A 23,672-nucleotide genomic window follows, 5' to 3' on the forward strand; every position below is an offset into this window, starting at 1 on the left:
ATGAAAGCTTGATGCAACGATGATGAGAAAAGAAAGGGACGAGGATCTGTGTGTCAGACAGGTGGAGATAAGAGCACTCACCGCCCCCCAGCCATGAGCCGTGGCTCATGGCTGGGGGGCGGTGAATGCTCAAGCACTCCAGATATCGAGATGTTGTTAACAGGCGATTGAAATAATCTCCCAACCTTTTCTATCTAGAGGTTTTTATGTAAATGTCTGTCATTTTCGGCTGAATTTCCAAACATAGAGGGAAAATAAATACATCCATTATATAAGAATTATGCTTTTAATAATGTACTTGCTTTTTCTACATTAACATCAGTGCGTCCAATCTGTCTAACTCACCTCTCATGCTGTCCCATTTCTATTTCAATTCTCCCCTTCCTCCTTAGTTTTGCTCCTGCTACCCTCTCCATCTCCTTATTATGCAAGTCCTGCTGTTATATAAGCACAGGACTCCCTTTTGAATGTGTGTCTAACTAGAACGTAATGCTCCTGTTTGCCCATCCATCGCTCTAACATGCCACTTTGTTCTTCTACAAATCGACTGTGTCTCTATTAAAGCAGCGGTTCTCAAGGTCCTTGTGCCATTTCAACTCTTTTTTTAAAAACTGCTATTGTGGTGTCACTGCATTGTTATTCAGCTTGTAGTTAAATGTTCTCCTCAATTTTAAATCTGCCTTCTCATTCTAAAAGTAATTCAAGATCTTGATTTGGAGAAGTTTGGTCATGTGACAAGGGAGACATTGAACAAATTAGACTTTTCAAATAATTGTTGATTACGATCTTCATCGAAAATAGAAAAAACCTACAAAGAGAGGTGCTTCATACTTAACCGGTGTAGTAATACAATGGTGCATTGGTTGGAGTAAATAGGTCACATGACATAGAAGCTATTGGAAATAATTTAAAATGAAAACCTGCTGATTTGTTCATAAACATATTCACCTAAAATAGAAAAAAGAAATAGTCGTGTCCTCCTTGTTTAGTGTAGAAATGACTAGGCTGCATTTATTTGGAGTTATTTGGTCACATGACATGAAGGCTATAGAAACTAAATAAGTTAAGAGACTGCTGAAGATACAACAACATTCATATAAAATACGAAAATAAATACATTTGGAATTTTAAGGTCTCGTGATATAGAAGTTATAGAAAAAATAAGGTATACCAAATGTTTTTGGCATCGATGGATTTCTCAAAATGTTCTCAACCTGCTTCGAAGGGCAGCTGTATCCAAGAGTGCTTATCATTGATTCATTTTGGTGAATCAATCGCACCCCAGATAGAAGATGCCTTTACCACTTTAGACTCACCTTTATGTCACATTTTACAAAAAGATAGAAGAAATATAAGAGACGGCACTGTAGTTAAGTGCTTTCAGTCAAGTTCACACCTTTAAAGTTGCTAGATTTGCCATATCGTTCACAATATATTGGGGCGGCCGTGGTTTACGGGATAAATGTGTGTCCACCAAGCAAGATACTTCATCCCAATTTGCTCCAGAGGCAGTCTACAGTATTGAAGTATATCTAAAGAGCTGCAGAAATCATGACGGACTGGCATGAGGTGCAATACTGTTTCCAGGACGAGTCCCCAATGAGAATAATAATATACAAATACCATCACTTGTCATAAAAACTCTGACAAACAAATGTTATGTATTTATATTATTAGATACAAAAGGTTTTTCTTCCTTTGAGATCTGATGCATTTGGCCACTTCTAAAACCAGGTTACTGCGGTTACTATTATGTCACCATGACCAACTGCCAAAACCTCAGCAGTGCACTTGCTTGTTTAACATTTGAATTGTTAAAGTTTGTGCACTGAAAACATGCTCTACTCTGAGCTGTTGAGAAACCAGAACACTCTTCAGCTAGCATAGAAAATAAGACAAAGTAAAACAACTGAAGTCCCTGGTGACTGTACAGCCTTAAACGACAGAGACCTTCACTCTCCCATAAGAGAAGTGTTGCCATCAAGTCAGCACGCAATCATAACTCCCTGTTTATAAAAGGTAACATAAACCGTTACAGCTCTTCCTGCAAAGTGACACAAATGTGCTAAAGTTGTTGAACCCTGTTATCATGTATAATGTGACAGCGCAGGGAGGGTGAATGTGCAAAGTGTCTGATATTTTTGGACTCAAGAATCAAACTTATCGTTTTTTTCCCCAATGATTTCAAATGCAGTATAAGGGTCATTTTAGGAGAACCACATACCATTTGTTCGATTGTACATCTCCACATGTGTCATGCAAAGCTGTTGTATTTATACTTGTAAGTCACTGTGCCATCCGACCTCTGCAGCTCATCCAGAATGCAGCGGCTCGTCTGGTCTTCAACCTTCCTAAATGTTCCCACACCACGCCACTCCTCCGCTCCCTTCACTGGCTTCCGGTAACTGCTAGAATCCACTTCAAGACACTGGTACTTGCTTACCATGCTGCGAATGGATCTGGCCCTTCGTACATCCAGGACATGGTTAAACCGTACACCCCAGCGCGTGCACTACGCTCTGCATCAGCCAAACAGCTCGCTGCACCCTCGCTGCGAGGGGGACCCAAATTCCCATCAGCAAAAACACGTGGGTTTGCTGTCCTGGCTCCAAGATGGTGGAATGAGCTCCCCATTGACATCAGGACAGCAGAAAGCTTACACACCTTCCGGCGCAGACTGAAAACTCATCTCTTTCGACTCCACTTCGAGCGATATAATTATTAACAAAGCACTTATATACTAATAAAGGTCTGGCTTACCTAAAGCCAGTTGAGTAGCACTTGAAATGTTTTGCTCTATGAAACCTGATGTACTTATATGATTCGGTTTTCTTCAAGGTTGTATCTTGTTGGTCGAACGCACTTATTGTAAGTCGCTTTGGATAAAAGCGTCAGCTAAATGTAATGTAATGTGATCTATTCAAAAAGAAATTAAATTGTAGAGACTGAAGTGTTGTTCACAACCAACTTAACATCACTTACATTTATGCTATAGGACAGATGCTGCCGATGTTAAAGTAGGCGACTGTTTCCTAACATGTTAGCCGTAAGACATTGATAAGCAGTATAATCTACGGCTTTTTGCTGTGACTTTGCCCCCTAGTGGTCTAACATCAGTTAAGGTAGCTTTAAGTATACCTCACTGACCGGCATCTGAATGGAGGATTTTTTCTTCATCATTTTTAGGTCAGAGATGGCTCAATGTCCAGCCTCGCTCAGCATATCTGTCTGAGTGGCCGTTTACCCTTCTTGTCTGTTTCCATTCTTCCCTGGCCCTCTCTGTCTTCCCATATCTCCTTTACTTTCACCCCCTTTATTCCTTTCTCCCTTCCTCAGCCGTCAACTTGGCCCATATCTGTCCGCCTGGTGTCGTGTACCATCTTGTGTGTATTGGCCTCTCGCTATTCCTCAGTCACCCTCCTGCCAGTTTCTGTACCCCTTCCTCCATCCCTCCCTCCTTCTCTCCTTCTGTATGTTGTCAAAACCCTCTACATCACTCTCAAATGCTCTTTCCTTGGAAGCCTCCCCCCATACCAACGTCTCTCTCTCCTCAGGAAGTCTCTACCCTTTTGTCTTGCTGTTCTTTCCCGTTTTTTTTACATAGCACTTGACCTTTTTCTTTAATCTTTTAGCCTGTCTCTCTCCTCCCGCAGAGCCACCATTTTCCCTACCATATCTATGCATCATTGTATTACAGTGTGAATTATCAAAGTTGTGCCTGTATAGTAATTTTCAATTACATAATGGCATAACAGTGGTATTACAAGCAATGGCTATATTAAGGGAAGATATTTGAAGTTATAATATTAACCTTTTTATAACCTAAGTCAATACTGAAATGGCAGAACCCTTTTTCTAGACATGCTATAAAATGAAGCTAATTGTAGCGCCACACTTTGCAGACTAGAAATGTGTGTGAATGTGTGTGAAAGGATTCACCTCAAACACAAATGTAACACGACAATCAAGACACAATTCCAAATACTTGCATTGTGGATCCAAATGTCTCAGAAATTCCTTTCTTATGGATTTCCTGCACAATCTTTACAGCGGATGCTTTTACCAGCAAGAGTGTAATTACTTTTGGAGTGCACTGGAATTATTGTATGAAATGTCACACATATACCGCATGACATTTCATATTCAATTCTCTATAGTACATGACACTTCTTTTTACTATTGTTGCAGCAAATGCACCCCTGAACGGCTTGGCTTTTTAAGATAGGCACTGAAAAGGTAGTCAAGTCCTCTTTGATACTTATGAGTAAAGTATGCTCAACACTTACGATTGTAGAACTTGTGAGTTTGAGACTTTAGAAGTGCATACATGTTGGAATACATTTGCATAAAAATGTGTTTCAGCGACATGTTCATGTTGAAAACAGCAGCTCCAAAGCCAACATTCCCAGTGTAAGACAATGTTGTGCGTAGACGGCTCTGCTAAGATTGTTCCCTAGGTTTCATGTTATGTGTTTAGATAGGTTCCTGTTTTATTTTGATAGTCTCGTCTACCCTCATGTGTCTAAAGTACGTTTCCTGCCTTGTCTGTTTTCCCACGGTTGTGATTGTCTAATTGTCTTCACCTGGTGTTGTCTGTCTAGTATATATAGTTCTCGTCTTCCCCTGTCTCGTTGCCAGATTGTCTTGTGCGTTCCAGCGTAAGATCATTTTGTCATTGTCCATAGAGTTATTATCGTCCATAGAGTTATTATCGTCCATAGAGTTATTATCGTCCATAGAGTTATTATCGTCCATAGAGTTATCATCGTCCATAGAGTTATCATCGTCCATAGAGTTATTATCGTCCATAGAGTTATCATCGTCCATAGAGTTATTTTATTATCGTCCATAGAGTTATTATCGTCCATAGAGTTATCATCGTCCATAGAGTTATCATCGTCCATAGAGTTATCATCGTCCATAGAGTTATTATCGTCCATAGAGTTATCATCGTCCATAGAGTTATTATCGTCCATAGAGTTATCATCGTCCATAGAGTTATTATCGTCCATAGAGTTATCATCGTCCATAGAGTTATCATCGTCCATAGAGTTATTATCGTCCATAGAGTTATTATCATCCATAGAGTTATTATCATCCATAGAGTTATTATAGAGTTATCATCGTCCATAGAGTTATTATCGTCCATAGAGTTATTATCGTCCATAGAGTTATTATCGTCCATAGAGTTATTATAGAGTTATCATCGTCCATAGAGTTATCATCGTCCATAGAGTTATTATCGTCCATAGAGTTATTATCGTCCATAGAGTTATCATCGTCCATAGAGTTATTATCGTCCATAGAGTTATTATAGAGTTATCATCGTCCATAGAGTTATTATCGTCCATAGAGTTATTATCGTCCATAGAGTTATCATCGTCCATAGTTAGATAAAGTAAGTAGTTTTTTGATAGTATAGGTTAGACAGTTTATTGAGTGTTTGTTTTGTTGCTTTTTGTATTCAGTGTGTTATGACCTGTCTACATTAAAACACTTGTCTCTGCATCGTGCATTTGATGCCACGCCCTTGTACAGCCTTAACAGACAATGACAATGGAATAATGCAGATGCTCCTTGGGAACGTTTCTAGACACACACATAGAAGCCGATAGAGACGTACATTTCAAAGTTAGCCAAAAAGCGTTGCTGATTAACTTAATTTATTTTTTATTGTTGTATTATTTATGTTTTTTCCCCCATGCCATGTCTTGTCATGTCTATGCCAGGACCCTGTGGGAGTGGGGTTTGCTGATGCAGGCTACCACCAGTATTTCACTGTTCTATATGAACCATTCAATACAACTTTGACTTACAAATGAAAATGTGGTTGGGCTGTTCCTTTCAAATCTAACTTTTTAACTGACTAAAAAAACCCCCTCCGGCCAAATGTAATCAACAAAGTACCACTCCCAAATATCATCTATTACCTTGTTGTCGGAGAGCCCGGTGACTTGATCCACAAACTCCTCCTGGATCATGAAGGCGGCCAGGTTGGCAGTGTAGGAGGCCAGGAAGATGACAGCGAAGAAGGCCCACACTGACACTATGAACTTACTGGTAGTTCCTTTTGGGTTCTGAACAGGCACAGAGTTGTTGAAGACAAGACCCCACAGCAGCCACACTGCCTTGCCCATAGTGAAGGAAGGGCCATGGGGGTCTGGAGAGAGGACGAAGGAGAGGGATGATGGCTTAGTAAAGTAGAAAAAGCACACAAAATGCAGAGATAAAAGTATGTGTGGATGCGTACCTCTGCCCTGCGCCAGGTTTCGGTTGAATCCAAGAGGACTGATGTACTCAAACATAAAGACAGCCATTGCAGTCACCAGTAGTAGCATCACAAACATCATGACCCACACTGATGCACTGAATGGCTCTGAGAGAGGGGAAGAGAGAGGATAAGAAGATAGAGATTAAGTATTAACACATGTTGGATTACATTTTTATATCTCTTACACATCACTTCCTGACACTTTCTGTCTTTCCATGAACCGAATGAATAAATCAATCACGTGGAGGAAAGTACAGCATGGCTTAACAAGCTGACTCCCCCAACCCACACACACACACACACACACACACACACACACACACACACACACACACACACACACACACACACACACACACACACACACACACACACACACACACACACACACACACACACACACACACACACACACACACACACACACACACACACACACACACACACACACACACACACACACACACACACACACACACACACACACACACACACACACACACACACACACACACACACACACACACACACACACACACACACACTTGCATATACATAGACCACCTCCTATTTGACAGTGTGAGGAGGCGCGCAGTACAGGAAGCCCTGGTGTCAGCACTCCTGTCCTCCCTCGGAGCTCACAACACTACCGCAGGGATTAAACCGGGCTCTAATGTATGAGAGAGCACTGCTGGCAAAGAGCCGTGCACTTTAAGAGTGTGTGTGCTAGTGTGTGTGCATCCTGGCATGCAGCCAAAACAGGGTATTCCTGATAAGCCCTTATAATTGCCACTTTCACAGCAGTAACGGCGCGCTGCATACATGTGAGTGTGTGTACCTCTTCACTTTTATGCTTGCGTGTGCCTTTGTGTGCAGGAACTCGGATCGAAACGAACGTGACTGAGCAGCCGAAACAGGGATATCCACGACCACTCGATTTGGAAATCCTGCGGTTAAGACCCTCTCAGGTAAGTGAGAGTCGTTGTGGCGGAGAGTAGGAGTCGAGCGAAATCCCAGCGGTGAAAGAGCAAGTATTGACAGCTGCGTAACAGAGCAGCGTGTTGTCGTCTCACACACACACACAACACACACACACACACACACACACACACACACACACAAATACCTCTCTACACTCACATAAACAGAAATAAAGCAAACAGATCTTCCTCCCTATCCCTCCTGAGTCAAAGCAACACAGTTCATTCGGTGACAGTTACCGAGAAAGGCTGACGGGGAGACCGTTCCGTTGCTACGGGAGACCATGACGCTGATCCCCGTTTCCACGAACGGGACGGAGAAATCGATGACCTCAGAACGCTCCTCATTGATCGTCAGAGATCCGACGGCCATGACGGCTTTCTTATAGACCACCTTTAAGGGCGGAGGAGAGGGAGGGACGAGGGGCGAAAGGGAGGGGGGGAGGAAAGGGATGGATGGATGGATGAATGAGGAGGGTGATTAGGGATGAAGGAAGCGAGACAGGGAGGGAGGAAGAGATTGATGTGAAGGGGGAGGAAGACGATATGGGAGAAGAAAGATGGTAGGTTTGAGGAAAGGTGGATGAGATGAGGATTAAAAAAGGGGTAAATTAAGAGGGATGGGGGGAATAAGGAGAAGGATTATGGGTAAATCATTAGGTAGAAGGGGAAAGAAGAGAACATAGAAAAAGAAAAGGAGGAATATTGTTTAATAATTTTGTCATTCACAGGTGTTTCACATATGAAGTGAGTGACAGTTCAGTCTGACTGGCACTGATGCTAACAGATTAGCTTTAGACCCTCAGAAGTACAGAACAAACTCATGAACAAATATGCAAGAAAACTCCACATATCTTCATTATAACGCTCTAAACCAAAATAGATCCAAACTCCTGCCAAGCATACCCCAGAACATTTGAATCTCATCGACTCCACATCAATAACGTGTTTAAGCCCAGGCTGATTCTTAAAATCATTGCTAAATAGGATGAATGAACTTCAAATTAGTGGGAAAAGTCTGCCAAGAAATAAGATATATATATATATAGTCAGCAATAAGTTTACAGTCCTAAAACGAACTCTGGGACTTCAAGTTGGAGCTGGCAATTAAAGATATGCAAAACACTTTCTGCAGGAGTAGCTAAGATGTGTTTACTTTCCAAGCATTTACAGCTGCTGCCAACGCCTGTAGCTGAAAGTGTTTTCCCTGCGCTGTGGAAGTTTTGCAAAGTCAACAACTAAAGCTTTTTTTGGAACATAAGGAACAGGAATATCCCGTCACAGACACATCTGTAATTTCCTCTCAGCCTAGGCTAACATTTCAGAGTTGCTACAAGTGAAAACTCATCAATACATTTTCTTATATGTTACCTTAAAGACTAGCAGGAAAAGATAGCTAGTCTTTAAGGTAGCTAGTCAGTAGTCTGCTACTACTAAATCATCTGAATTCTTGTATTCGTCCCACAGAGGGGAATTGTAGATTATTAAAGCACAGTGCCAGTACATATAAAGACACATAAAAAGGCAAGCACAGGTTCATGCACAAATAAAATGTAATCAAATGTAAAAATCTAAAGTGTCTCTTACCTCTCCCACCATCCCATTCCAGACGTTGTTGATTTTCTTGCCATGCTTGCCATTAGTTACCAGGTACAGGTCATAGGTGAACTTTACATACGTGGCAATCTTTTTCAGAATGTCGATGCAGAAGCCTTTGCAGCACTTCTTAACGTATGTCCCCCCAGCCTCAGTTGAGTTGCTAAAGGAACAAAAACACACACAAAAAGCACATTGTTAGCCCGTGATTTCCAAACAGCAGCTGCTTTAAACAATGATCAAAAGCAGTGGAGTTTCTGTGACAGAAAACGACAGAAATTCCACAGAATAGAAGATTTTATAACACGCTTGTGTCTCTGTGTTCTCTGCCACCTCTTACTTGACTACACAGCTCTTCCACTTTAACTTCTGATATACTGTACTGGCCATATTTAGTTTTTCAGGGTCATTTGTCATTTTATTTGCTCAAAATAATTGTATATAATATGTTGTATATTATTTATAATTAAACTTTATTTTTTATTATTTTTGAATATTATAATTTATGATATATAGTTTTAAAAAATGGTTTTATTATATTTCTATATTTGCACCCTTTTTTGATAACCTAATTCCTCCTACTGTGTTTTTGAATGCAGCATTTAACAAAACCTGATTCTGAGTCTTAAACCAGGTGGAGTTGTTTTTGTATTGATTTCACATTTACTTCCACCTTTATGAGCCATGTTTGACTGAAGACTTGACTTGCCTTTGGGGATGAAAAACAAACTCAGTTTCCTTCTCATGTCGTTCTACTTGGTACATGTATACTGTATGAACGCACCCTGGGACGTGTTTCACCTTTGAGCACAGGTCGTTCTATTCATAATTCACATCAGAAAAAAATATGCTCCCTCTCTCCTCCGACCTCTCCGTCTCTCTGGAGGTGGAGCTTTGTGATTGCGCTGCATCTGCAAGCCTTGTACCATCTGTGTGTATGCATTTGAGAGCAGAAGAGTTCAGACAGTGTTCACGCACCCAGGAGCGCACATCAACACTCAGCCACCTGGGACGCTCATTTAACTTTTAGATGTGTGCTAATTCGGCGAAGATGACCTCGTCCTTTAGTTTCACAATAACTTAAGACACAAACTTGATGTAAAGAGAAAAGGAAAGCACATCCGGTCGAGACTCTGCAGCTGAAACTCACTTTGTCACTTTGTAGGAACTCTGGTGTGCCTGAAAAACATTCGGCATTTTTCGCCCCAAGTGCCACTTCCTGTGTTTCCCTCACTAGTCGCCATCGATCTGTCAAATGCACGTCACCCAAAGTGGAATCCGTTCATGTCTTTAAACCGGAAAAGGACTCTTTATGGTCTAATAGTTCCACACAATAGAGAACAATGCTCATTCTGAGAGAGCCAGGCGCTAATCTCTCTGCAGTTGTGCATGACAGGGTGATTTTCTGCAGATATAAGTAGATAATATCTATAGCAGCTGTTCGCACTGATTTCAAATTCAATTAAGAAGCCAATTTACATTTAAGCCCCTTTAGACATACCATGTGTCAACACAATCCGGCTCGTTCCCAGCCAGAGAAGCAATATGGGGTTTGGTTTCCTCATGAATCTAACAAAGACGTTTAAAAAAAACTCCTAGTCTTGTAATGCAATATTTATTTGCCTAACCTTTCAAGCTCGAATTATTTTCAAGCACACTGAAGCAACGGTGGCAGTTACGCAACACAGCAAAGTTAGTAGAAGGAGATAAAGTAGAATTGGTGGATGGATATATCAAACCAAAACAAACCTTTTTTTATATTTGCAAACACAAAAGTATCACAACAAACTTCACAAACCAAAATAAACACAAATAAACAACAGTATTAACCCCCCTTTCTAGTAGTAACATATATTTTTGTGATTAATAAAAACACTTAGTACCAACAGAAGTCAATAACAGACGACTGAATAACATAAAGATGAAATAAAGATGAAATAAGACAAATTAATTCAATTAAAACAATTCAAATTGTAATCGACTTATACATTATTATGTACAATTATGGATTGAGAAAAGTACAACAACTCATTAAAGTTAGATCCACCTTTACCAGCACTTTTAAATAATAATCCAATGATATAATAAATACTATTGTATATCTAATGACAACACTCTGCACTTCTACTTTAACATTTGAATGCCAGACTTATACTTCCAGCTTCTTCCACCCATGTGTGATTTTAAAAGGCCGATAACTTCAACAAGTCCCAATTAGATCTGTGGGGGGGGGGGGGGGGGGGGGGGGGCAGTGAAAGTGTTAGCATATAGGCCAGAACTGTAAGAGCTGCATCCATGAACACAGTGTACCCATTTAGTACAGTTCAGGCAGCGAGAGCATGTGATGTTATGGAGGCTGTTTGTGAAGTTGCCGGGGCCAACGTGATATAGAAACGCTACAGGGCCCCGGGGGTCTCCGGAGAGGCCGGTCCGTGTGTGTGTGTGTGTGTGTGTGTGTCGAGTAGGGCTTGTTCTTAGGCCTAGCCTGGGTGAGTGAATTTGTGGTTCTGCATGCATGGATAGTCCTCCATCCCCCGATCCAACCCCTCCTCTCACTCTGCCTCTCTTCCCTCCCCTCCATCCATCCCCTCTTCCTCCAAATGGACACTGCGGATGCTCGAGAGGGAATTGTGCTGTGGGAGGGAGGAGCGCGCCCGGACGCATTGGCCTGTGAGTGAGTGGACATGTGGCAACAGAAAGTGTATATGAACTTGTGTATGTGTGTTTGTGTTCCTCCTTGGAGATGCTTTATCCTCCGCCCTACTTCACAGTCATGCTGGATGAAAATCTCTGTTGGCCTCTTCCCTGGGACCCTATTACTGCTTAATCATGTGTGTGTGTGTGTGTGTGTATGTGTGTGTGTGTGTGTGTGTGTGTGTGTGTGTGTGTGTGTGTGTGTGTGGTGTGTGTGTGTGTGTTAAGTCATGTGTGTTGCATAATAGTTAAAGACATTCACTTTAAGACTAATGTTATCATAGTTATCTAAACATAGTTTTTTATAATTGTTAGATTTGTTTGGTCCTTTTCTTACAAACAATCTATACAGTACCATATACACCAAGGCAAATTCCTCATATGTGTGAACCAACTTGGCAATACACCTATTTCTGATTCTGAAGTGTGTAGTGTACATGCCATTATTACTGTAGGTGTGTCTGTGTGGAATTATATTAAATTATCTACAAACCAATTACATGCTCTGATTCAGCAGCACTCTCAGAGACACACACACACACACACCCCAAGACACTCTCCCTGTGTGTGTGTGTGTGTGTGTGTGTGTGTGTGTGTGTGTGTGTGTGTGTGTGTGTGTGTGTGTGTGTGTGTGTGTGTGTGTGTGTGTGTGTGTGTGTGTGTGTGTGTTTACTTCAGGAACCTAATATAGCGAGGGGCCAGCAATATTTGGCTGTTAGGAGAGAAAATTGGTAAGAAGGAAGTAAATTGCTGAGTTCAGCAGTCGCCTCCATTTTCAGGGGGGAGTGAAGAAGCTGCTGCAGAGAGACTGCACCTCCACTGAGAGAGAGAGAGGGGGGCGAGAGAAAGGGAGCGCAACACAGACACTGTGCTGTGGGAATGGAAACGATGATGTCATTTTTGCCACCTTCTGATTATACAACACGCTGATATAAAATGTGTGTTGGTGTTCTGTTATGCTGGTCCCATTTTCATATCTACAAGTTGACGATCAGTGATACAGTCTATTTCAGTCAGTGTCGTAGTGAACCCTTAAAACTACAGTATAGTATCATTGTTGGGGATTTGTCCACCTATAGCATAAATGAGCTAACTTATTCACCCACATTGAATTGTAGTTGACTTGACTTTATAAGGATAGTGGTTGAGTGTTTTCCCTTTTCCTCTGCAGGGTAAAACCTGGCTTTTCTCCACTCAACCTGCTCTATTTTGGTTTTCCATTAGCAAAAGTTTTAGATAGTACCTGCATCTTTTTTTAATACCACCTGGGTCAAGGTTTTTCAAGTAAGTTGCGGCAGTACTAGACGCTAGAGATAAAACTCTATACATTCTGCCAAAAGTGATAATATTTTCTTTATTTGTGAAACCCAGATTAGAAACTGCACATGCTTTAGGACATTGACCTACACTCCTCTCTGAGCTGCTTTTCAGCAACGAGTCGTGTTCAGATCAGGGGTCAAACCATTAAACCTGGAAATATGAGGGGGTTTGCAACTATAGCAAAACATTGCATAGCTAGTTAGCAGTGGAGGAAGAAGTACTTTACTCAACCTGTTTAGCCCGAGAGGTTTTTTTTTCACGAAACTGTCTCTCAGGGCTTCTTAATATTTAAAAACCTATGAATGTGTCATACCAGATTAACAGGAAGAAACTCAGCTAACTGACAGTACGAACCATCTTTACCAAAACAAAACACAAGTCTCATAAGAAGTGTCTAAATGACCCCCGAGCGAAAAAATGCTAACGCACTTAGCACAGAACTCAAGGTAAAAATACCCTTATTACTTATCGTAGCTGCACAAAGAAGATATCAGATTAAAGCTGATGTTCCACAGATTATATAGGTATTAGTATCATCACTGAGCGATCAGAACTCGCGACAGGGGAAGCAAACACAGACATCACAACATGTAGCGTGATACCTTTGTAGACGTACGGAATTATTTTTTAGCTTAATGTTTTTTAAAGTATCAAAATAAAAAGTACCCATTATGTACAAAGTATTTTAAATTATATTTAATTCTGTCTTTAATGCTTATATGTAAGCATATTTAAATGTAGGAGTTTGTCAACGTTGAGGCAAATTGAATTTTTCAATACTGGGTATATTAGGAGAATCATATTTTCACGCGTTTTTATATATATATAGAAAACGCTACTAAATATATTTGAGTAAAAACTGCAGTATCTTTTTCTTAAATGTAGTGGAATAAAAATAATAAAGAAGCATAAAATGGAGTAAAGCCCACTGCTATAAATAAAGATGGCCGACTCACTCTTTTATGTGTTTCCTGCAGGGCACAGAGTTCCTCATGCAGGTACCAGTGAGCCTTTCTACGTCCTCCACAATAACGAAAGGCTTCTCCTCCAACGTGACGATGGACAGGTGGTTGTCGTCCATCTCGGCGTCACCGATGGAGTTGAAGCGCGGCCACACCGGGTACTTCAGTGTCAGGCTGCGGTTCTCCAGTTTCCCCATCTGGAAGGAGGGAGAGGAAGGGAGAAAAGACGATGAATTAGTAAAGCTCAATGAGATGGATACTCACTTAAAAACTAGAAACGTTTAACTAACATTAAAGGCATTTACAGAGAGTGTGGAACTCAGCCAATACTTTACAAATAGTGATCAAGCTGGGAATCAGTCACTTTCTGTAACAGTAGTTGGGGTTTAGACCCATGACATCACATAGAAAAGACAGTCTCTAATTACTCGGCAGATCTAATAGTTACAAGTAGACAGGAAGTGGAAGTGGCGGGAAAAAGTCGTCCACCGCAGTGATGATAACATGGCAGGAAAAATGCAGTGTGTTACCTTTCTTTACCTGGTAGTTCCTATAACTGCTGTAATCTGTTGCCCAATAACTCAAAGCAGACAGGAAGTGGAGAGGATTACAAATGTAGACACACGTTAACAATTCCTTGTAATGTTACATATGTTGCTTTTTTTGGAACGAAAACATTGAGATCAGTTCACAGACCATAATTGATGCGACTACCAGTATGACAACATAACATATTAGAAGCATGGTGTGTAAGGATGCATGACAAAATGCACACGGGGGGGACATAAAGTACAGAATGGGCACTAGTGCAAACATATAGGACGAACAGAGAGGGGGTGTGCAAGAAGGATGGGGGCTGTTAATAATTCAGAAAGTTTTCAAAGCTGTGATGTCACAGATTCCCCTATGGATGATCTTGGCCTACCTTCACCTGTGAGTGTGTGTGAGGTGTGTGTGTGTGGTATTTACACATGTTTGTGTCAGACGGAGGAGGCAGAGGGAAAGAGACAGCAGCATGCAGCTAGGCTTTGCTCGACGCTCAATAATTAATGTTACAGGAGCCAGAAAATGGCAAAACCTCGCTCTCACTCTTTCCCTCCATTTCAGAAGTCTTTCTTTCGTCTCTCTCTCTGTCCTCAGCTCACACAGCAACCCCGCTGCAGTGTGGAGTGGATTAGCTGACTTTACAGCCAACGTTTTTTGTGTGTCACACCCTCATTAACACACACAAGAGCGTATATGTGTGGTTGTGTAACGCAGTATCAAATGGAGACGGGCTAAGATACTGAACATTTTCGTTTTAGGCATAGGTGAGCAACAATTAAATATTTAAATAACATAAACATATCATGTTGTTCCTATGCAATATGTATTTATTTTTTATTGGCATTATTATTATTATTACCATTTGTATTACTTCTATTATTATTCATTTATATCTATATACTATTGTTTATATTATAATTCGCTTTTAGTGTGACTTTGAAACATCTTTGCATGAACTACAAATATTTGAAATGTACCTCTTCGAACAGCAATGTTTATTAATTTTCATTTCACTGTCCCTGATAAATAAAATAATATAATACACTTTGCATACGGGCATCATACGTAAAATAGACTGGCCATACTTTCCCCCCTTTAACCCTGAAGTCATCTTGGACAGTGGCGGTTAACCACACACACACACACACACACACACACACACACACACACACAACACACACACACACACACACACACACACACACACACACACACACACACACACACACACACACACACACACACACACACACACACACACACACACACCACACACACACACACACACACACACACACACACACACACACACACACACACACACACACACACACACACACACACACACACACACACACACACACCACACACACACACACAAACACACACACACACACATACCATGTATACATCACTTCAGGGGACATTACATTGACTTACATGCATTTCCTGGAGACTTATCCTAACCTTAACCATAACCAACACATGCCTAACCCTAACCCTAATCCTAAACCTAACCAAGTCTTCACCCTAACATTAATGATTCTCCTCATGGGGACCTCCAATTTGTCCCCATAAGGGAGGCGAGTCCCCACACGTGACTGTGTAAACAGATTTAGGTCCCCACAAGTATAGTAATGCTAGGCCACACACACACACACACACACACATGTTGTTGCTTCGCCTGCATGTCTGTCATTAACAGGCGAGCAGAGTGGAGGAAGTGGAATTAGCATTTTAATTGTTTTGCTTTGAGTGGTTGCGCTATCCTCTGACAGGGATTAGAGTCTTTTCTCCGCTCTGAGTCTGCACCACTGTCAACAGCTCACTCTGCTGTCGGCTACATCTCTACCAGTGCGTGTGTATGTGTGTGCGTGTGTGTGTGTGTGTGTGTGTGTGGAGGCAGGACGGTATGATGAGGTGGAATGTGTGCGATTTATTGTGTGTCACCTTCACTCTCGAGGGAATGGCCCGCATTTGTCTATCTGTCTTACCCCAGCTGTTTTGCATTTCACAAATGAGCGACTGCATGCCTGTAGCTACACACACATGTAAGTGTGTGTGTGTGTGTGTGTGTGTGTGTGTGTGTGTGTGTGTGTGTGTGTGTGTGTGTGTGTGTGTGTGTGTGTGTGTGTGTGTGTGTGTGTGTGTGTGTGTGTGGTAAAGACCTGGTGAGGTTTCGTAGGAATTGGTAATGTCAAAGTGATGGGGAATTGGTGCATAATTAGATACATTATAAGCAAAAGAGGGATCCTGCAAAAACAGATAAATAAAGATGTGTCAGTGAGTTAAATATCTTAACAATGTTACATGCTGATTGTAGTCATTTTCTAGTTTTAATAAGACCCTAAAAGAGCACTTATGAGCTGTGTCTGCTATGCCGATAAAAAGACCCCCGGGGTGAAAAGTGGAAAAACATGCTGAATCTTTCTTGTTGTAGATTGAAAATATCACTTTCTTTGAGAACATGACCATGTAATTAACAGTTTGGTCACATATAATGCACAATGCACATTCTACACTGACTGATGGTCCTATGATGTAATACGTTTGCTTTAGTACACCTTTAAGTATCAGGAATAAAGCTGAATACAGACCTCAAGTCTGATTGATCCATTCAATCATTAATAGGAGCTGTTGAGGATTGGCCCTTATTTTGAAGGAGCGATTAGTGTTCTACTCTTAGATTCTTGAAGGAAAGAGAGGAGAGGCAGGAGGAGGCGGAGGAGGAGGAGGGAGGAGGGAATGTGCTGACTTCAGCAGCTCTTCAGATATCCTGTCCTCCTTCTTTCTCCTTCTTCTGTCTCTCCTTCTCTCTAATTAAAGAAAGAGGGGTTATAAATTAATGCCCAGAGAGGAGAGAGGATTTTCTCTATCGACCGGTAAGGCTGCAGAATGCTGAATCTCCCTCTATGAAATACCAGATATATCACACACACACACTATACATGCACACAAAGGAGTGTGTGTGTGTGCGTGCGTGCGTGTGTGTGTGTGTGCGTGTGTGTAATGTGACAGCGGGGCCAGTGGGAGGTTATGATGATAGGGCCCGTGGGATTACCGCATTATAACATGACATCCCATGGCGACAATCCTATCGCACCATCACCCTGCGACGGATCCAGAACCACTCAGCGTTGAGATGACACTCTGCCCCAGAGTAACTGCTTTCCTTATTTTGTTCTGGAACCCCGTTGTTTTGTTTAATCTACAACTGTTTCTTTTGTCACCTCAATCTTGCCCTTTCCTTTAAATCCTCCGCTTGTTCTCTCTCTTTTCTTTATAGCTTTATTTTGAAAGGGCTTGCCCTTTGCACCTGCATGTCTTGTTCTCTATCTCATCTATTTCACACTGTTCTCTTTTTTCATTCTGTGAGTGTGTGTGTGACCTATACACACACACAGGGGCTACAATAAACCACAACCTGGCTGAATAACGGGGGTCAGTGCTCTTACAACTGAGCACCTTCTCTGTGCCAGTGTCACTGGGAGAGTTATCGCTGTGGCAAGTTGCATTATGGGAGAATGAGTCCCTAATAGCGTGGAGAAACCCATTCAGTCATAAAACAGTATCTGTCATCTCTGTCAGACAAAATTATGTCGGCAGAATTGATTCTGCTTTCCCTCTCCTACGCTTGCTGTTTATATCTGTGTGTGTGCGTGTGTGAGAATGCACGTGCATGCCGGTGTGTGTGTGTGTGTTTGTGTGTAAAAATAAGGGCAGAGAGAAAGTGGATGATGGAGTTAAAGAGCGAGAGAAAAAACGCATCCATGGATTTAGACATCTTTCATAGAAGTAAAGCGCTTTTCTAAAGATTCTGAATATAGTGAGGCTTGGATTGTGTGTATCTGTTGTTTTTGGAGTGTGTGTGTGTGTGTATGCGCGTGGGCTTTTTCATGCGTGTCTCCCCTCTATATTGTGATTCTCCAAGCACAAATCCCATGCTGTCTGTAATAATTATTTGGTGAACTGTCTGCTAACACTGCAGCAGTTCCTGAAGCAATTTACACACTGCATCTCCTCAGCAGGAATACAACATCCTGGTTCTGATCGTTAAACACCTTCCTCCCATTCTATCCCCGAGATTATTCTGTAACTCTGAATGCAGTTGGAGCATTAATCAGAAGTTCTGCCATTGATTAGAAAGATCCACCAACCGTGACATGGTGTTGTCGTATTTTACTTGACCACTTTACATTTTCTGAAAGCAGGAGTCAATACATATTTATGAATGACTCCGCAGTCCGATTGATTCTTTTATTTTCCAAGAAAGATCCTCTCAACCATCTTAGGCAACAGCATTTCTTGAAGTTTACCATTTCACCTCGCTGTGCAACAAATAAATCTTTCTATTTTGATTTTGAAGACATTTTCTTTTTCAGATTTAAAGTCAATTCTTAGCAATGGCCGGCGTCTTTAGGCACGGCAGTGTTGGCCGGTCGAACACTCCCCGACTTTAGACACAAATTAAATATATATTGGATTGCCTACCGTGACAGTTTGTATGGTCCGTAGAGGATACATCGGAATACTTATATGATGTCTTAACATTTCCTCCGCATCTCTAGCTCTGTAGCTTTCGTGTCATGTAAATATCTGAGCTACATTGACACCAAATGCTATACAGAAATAAATAAAATGACTAATGATACACTCAAAGTTTGTCTTCAGCTTAACCATGAATTACCAATTTGAGGTATTAAGGTTAAATAATTGCATTTGGTGATGCCTTAACTTCTCCTCCAGCATTGTTAATATCAGAACTAGCTATTAGCTTTGGCTAGCACCGCTATCCCGAAGTAGCTTTGCTAGCATGGCTATAGAATATTGGTCTTTTCAAAACCAAATTCCAAATGGTTTTAATGAGTTTTACTGTATAGGTGAAGTCATACTGTTAAGCAAAGCATAACATTCAATATAAATCTTAATAAGGTGTATTTTGTGTATATTTGTTTGTGTGGCCTTTTGCATAAAGTATAGAGCAAGCCTTTTTAAAGCTGCTCATTACTACACCCACATTGAATACGTGCACATCTTCCCCAGGATGCAGCATCATTACAATTTATTAACGTTTTTGTGATGAGAGGAGCTGAGCATGCACCGTCTTTGTTACACATTAGTGCACGGTGAATGCTTAAATATTTCACTGCCGGCAGGACGGCATCCATCTGAATTGTCATTCTTTCTTGCTACTACATCTGTTCAGTTGTTACACCACATTTTATTCCCCAGATAAAAAGCCTAATTTTGCATAAATCCCCCATAACGCCACAGTGGATCCAGCCCTCTAATCCAGTCGAATACAGCTGCATGATTTGCTGCAGTCTGCGCTTCTTTTGAATCAAATTCCCTGGCGATTACATAAGCCTCGAAAAAAATATCCAAACAGCATCCAACAAAGCAGGTGTGGCATTTAAAAGAAAAATATTTCTGTGTGTTTGTGTGTGTTGCAGAAAAAACCCAGCAGGTATGGCTGCAACACCTGTAGTGGGTGCATTTTTTTTATATCCACCTCCCCTCTTTCTCCCTCTCTCATCTCTTTGTGTCTCTTTTTTCTCATTTGCTCTCACTATTCCCCCCCATCCGTCTGTACCGCTCGCTCCTCTCTGTACATAGCTCTCCCTGTCTCTTCCTCCTCTGCCTCAAGGGGACACATTTTATATTTTTAGTGCATATCCATATGTTAGTGCAGTTACTGAATTTGTATCTCTTGATCATCATGGATTCTTTCTCTTTCTCTCTCTCTACGTGTGTGTGTGTGTGTGTTGAATTCTGGTGCATGGGTTGGACGGCTGCACCAGTGGGAGGGAGGCGGGGGGAGAGCAGCTCAGCCCAATTATGTTCCCACTTCGGGTCTCTGTGTCTCTCTTTCTCTGCACCGCAGTGCAAGTGGTACTGATCAATTTCACAGGCTCTCTGTTTACAACAATAGTCTACCTCCCCTCAGCACACTAACAAAGGGTCTTTTGTGTGTGGAGTGTGTGTGTGAGTGTGTGTCAGTATGAAATATGAAAAAGCCAGTCTCAAAGATTGGGTGGAGACTGTGTGGATTGCGGCAAACTAAACCGAATACTGTAACAGGGATGTGACCTGAATACAATTGGTGGAAGCACAAGTCTGTAGAGAAAGTGTTTCTGCCCATAACCAGTGTGGAAGGATAAACATACACACACACACACACACACACCCACACACACACACATGCAAGAGCAGTGACCCCTTAACACCCCAAAAACAGAGGTCTTAGGTTTTGATTAACTGTGGTTTGAGGTGCTATCGGAGACCACAACAGCAATCACAGCTAAAGACAGACAAAGAACACAGTTTATCTGGCCTGGGGAAGAAGGGAACAAAATGATCTAAGCAGAAAGGAGGAGTAAAAAGGAAAGGAGATGGACACAGAGAGGAAGAAGAGGCTAGCGAGGAAATATGCAATACGTTGAGAGGAAGAGGAAGGACTCAGAAAGTGGGGGCAATGAATGAAGAAAAAGACAAAAATACATGACCATCCATCTCCCTTTCTTCCTTAAGCCCTTTTCTTTAGCAACACCTCTGTGTTTTCCATCTCTGTCTCAAACTTTGACCCTTAGCCCCCCCCCCCCCGCGCTCTAAATCTCAGCCTGTGGGCAGCCAGATGTAGGTATAAAGATACATGGCTGCCATTTAAAGTCCATTACAAGGGGCGAGAACACTCAGCCATTTTCTTTTTAGAACCTTCCTCGCATTGCCCAGTTAAAAGAATCCATGCGCCCGTTGGTAAATGAGCTCATTGATCAAGTGAGCGCTGCACAACGAGACAGAATGAGGTAGCATTTTCAACACTGCTGTTCGGAGCTTGTTGCAGGTTTTGTTTTCACAGCTAACTCCTGACTACCTACAAACTTATGAAACCAAAGTACATTTAGGTTTGAATGCATGCCCTAGTTATTGGCTAAGGAGATGTGTTCTGGTTAGTATTTGAGAAGGATAATAGTAACTGTGACGCAGGGGGGTTCATTGGTGACTTCCAATCAGAGGGTCGGTGTTTCGTTCCAACCAGTAGTCTACACGTCAAAGTAGGGCAATATAGTTAACCCCAGACGGTATTGAAGTGTATAAAGGTTGCTTTGGATCAAAAGCTTAATGTAATGTTTAATAGGGCTTGAGCGTTGCATTGAGTAGGTTGATTCTAACAGCCAATAGCAGGTTATCAAATACATAATGGTAATGGTGCATTTGTTTCCAGTAATAGAATCAATTGTAAAAACAAAAGCAGCATTAACACAAACAGACACACCAGGGTCGTAGCCATTATTTTAAAAAGTAAACTCCAAATTGTCTTGTTTTTTTACCAACCATCGACTATGCTGTTTTCTGACTATTTAAATACAATTTTCTTTCAATTAATTTGAATAAATAAGCCAAGATAAACCCGTATTGATCTCAAGAGGGGGACACAAGAATAAAAAATGATTTAAAAAAAAAAATATATATATAAAATGTAAAAACATAGACAAACAAATTCAAACAATGTAAGAGTAATTAAAGTGAAAATGACAAGGTAACAGTGAGTAAGTGGTGTGATAGTAGCAGCAAAATCAGCAGGTTATTGTAAAACAGCGTACACCAGATATTTAATATGATTGAGTAAAGAAACATCGTTTGTGTCACTACTAACCTAGGAATAAAATATGTTGTACAACAAAATATCACATCAACAAAATGTAGTATCATTTAGCACAGCATTATTAAGCATGGAAAATAAAATAGATGATATATAAATAATATATATTATAAATATCAAATATTGTATAATATACATGCATATAACACAAATACATAAATCAATCCAACAGTTAACACATGTAGAGGCCAAATAACTTGTAACCGTTCAATCGCTATATGTTTTATTTATATTTCTTTAGATGTTCAAATCAAATGTGTTGAAGATTAAAGGTGGGGTCGGTCATTTTGGAGAAACCGGCTCGAGGGCGCTTGAATTTGAAAATACACAGCCGGAGAAAATCTGCCACTTCCTCACAGAGCCCCTCCTCCAACACACACGAACGCGCACATGACCAATGAGGGCACGAGATGAGTTTGTGCACAGATGGAAGGCTGACAGGCAGGTAGGCCATCCAGTTACTTTAGCCGGCTCAGATGATTGGTCGTTCTTTTTACAGCGCCACGGCTTCCACTGATGACTTTTTTGTCAAAGCACTTAAGATATTCATTGCTATCGGGATGTTAAGAGCATTCCATGGAATATAACAAAAAGTGTATCTCGAGCCGGTTTCTCAAACTTACCTACCCCACCTTTAAGCTTCCGCCTCTTAAAACTTGAATACAAATGAGTTTAAAATATCGATGAAGTTGTATTAGATATATCTGCGCGATTGCAACATGAACGTACAATTACAACAAATGTTATGGCACATTTTACATATGTGTTCTTAGCGGAAGAACTCACAGGAAGATGTGTGTGTTTCTCCATGTACACACACACACACACACACACACACACACACACACACACACACACACACCACACACACACACACACACACACACACACACACACACACACACCACACACACACACACACACACACACACACACACACACACACACACACACACACCACACACACACACACACACACACACACACACACACACACACACACACACACACACACACACACACACACACACACACACACACACACACACACACACACACACACACACACACACACACCACACACACACACACACACACCACACACACACACACACACCACACACACACACACACACACACACACACACACACACACACCACACAATCCAACCCAGAAGCATGCAGATGTTGATCCTACCTTCTCCCACTCTCTGTCCTTGTTGAGAACAATGACCACCAGCTTTGGGAATTCCTGGTAGCCATCTTCTGTGAATGACAAGTCCCTGCCATCCCATGTCACATTCATCATGAACCTGAGCGTGAGGAAGAGGAGGAGGGGGAGGAGGAGGAGGAGGAAAGTAGGGCAAAGGGTACCGAAGTAAGAGAGATGGGAACATAGGAGGAGAAGCGGGTAGAAAATTCAGAGAGTGAGAAAAAGAAATGAATGGAGGCGAGGAGAAACACAAGGAAAAGGAAATTGAATTACATTATCATGAGAAAAAGTCAATGTACAATCTACTGGTATTACTATCCTAAAATATTCACACAGGCTCTTGTATGGAGTAATGCTGCAGGATAAAAAAAAGATCTATTCACATTGAGCTGTGGATTTGGAAAAAACAACTAGTTAGGATTATCTT

General features: G+C 41.3%; 1 protein-coding gene across 1 annotated transcript in view; it reads right to left on the reverse strand.

Annotated features, from left to right (window-relative positions):
- The window catches only part of grin2aa (glutamate receptor, ionotropic, N-methyl D-aspartate 2A, a), a 46,457-nt gene extending 23,116 nt beyond the window's left edge, over window positions 1–23,341 (reverse strand). Inside the window, exons 1-6 of the mRNA XM_034205063.1 lie at window positions 23,231–23,341; window positions 13,818–14,020; window positions 8,839–9,010; window positions 7,492–7,645; window positions 6,251–6,376; window positions 5,931–6,160 (exon numbers count right to left, since the gene is read on the reverse strand). Of these exons, the coding sequence (XP_034060954.1) occupies window positions 5,931–6,160; window positions 6,251–6,376; window positions 7,492–7,645; window positions 8,839–9,010; window positions 13,818–14,020; window positions 23,231–23,341 (996 nt within the window). The remainder of the gene's footprint in view (window positions 1–5,930; window positions 6,161–6,250; window positions 6,377–7,491; window positions 7,646–8,838; window positions 9,011–13,817; window positions 14,021–23,230) is intronic.
- Window positions 23,342–23,672: the final 331 nt, after the last annotated feature.

Source organism: Gymnodraco acuticeps, unplaced genomic scaffold, assembly GCF_902827175.1.
Source record: "Gymnodraco acuticeps unplaced genomic scaffold, fGymAcu1.1, whole genome shotgun sequence".
NCBI lineage: Eukaryota > Metazoa > Chordata > Actinopteri > Perciformes > Bathydraconidae > Gymnodraco > Gymnodraco acuticeps.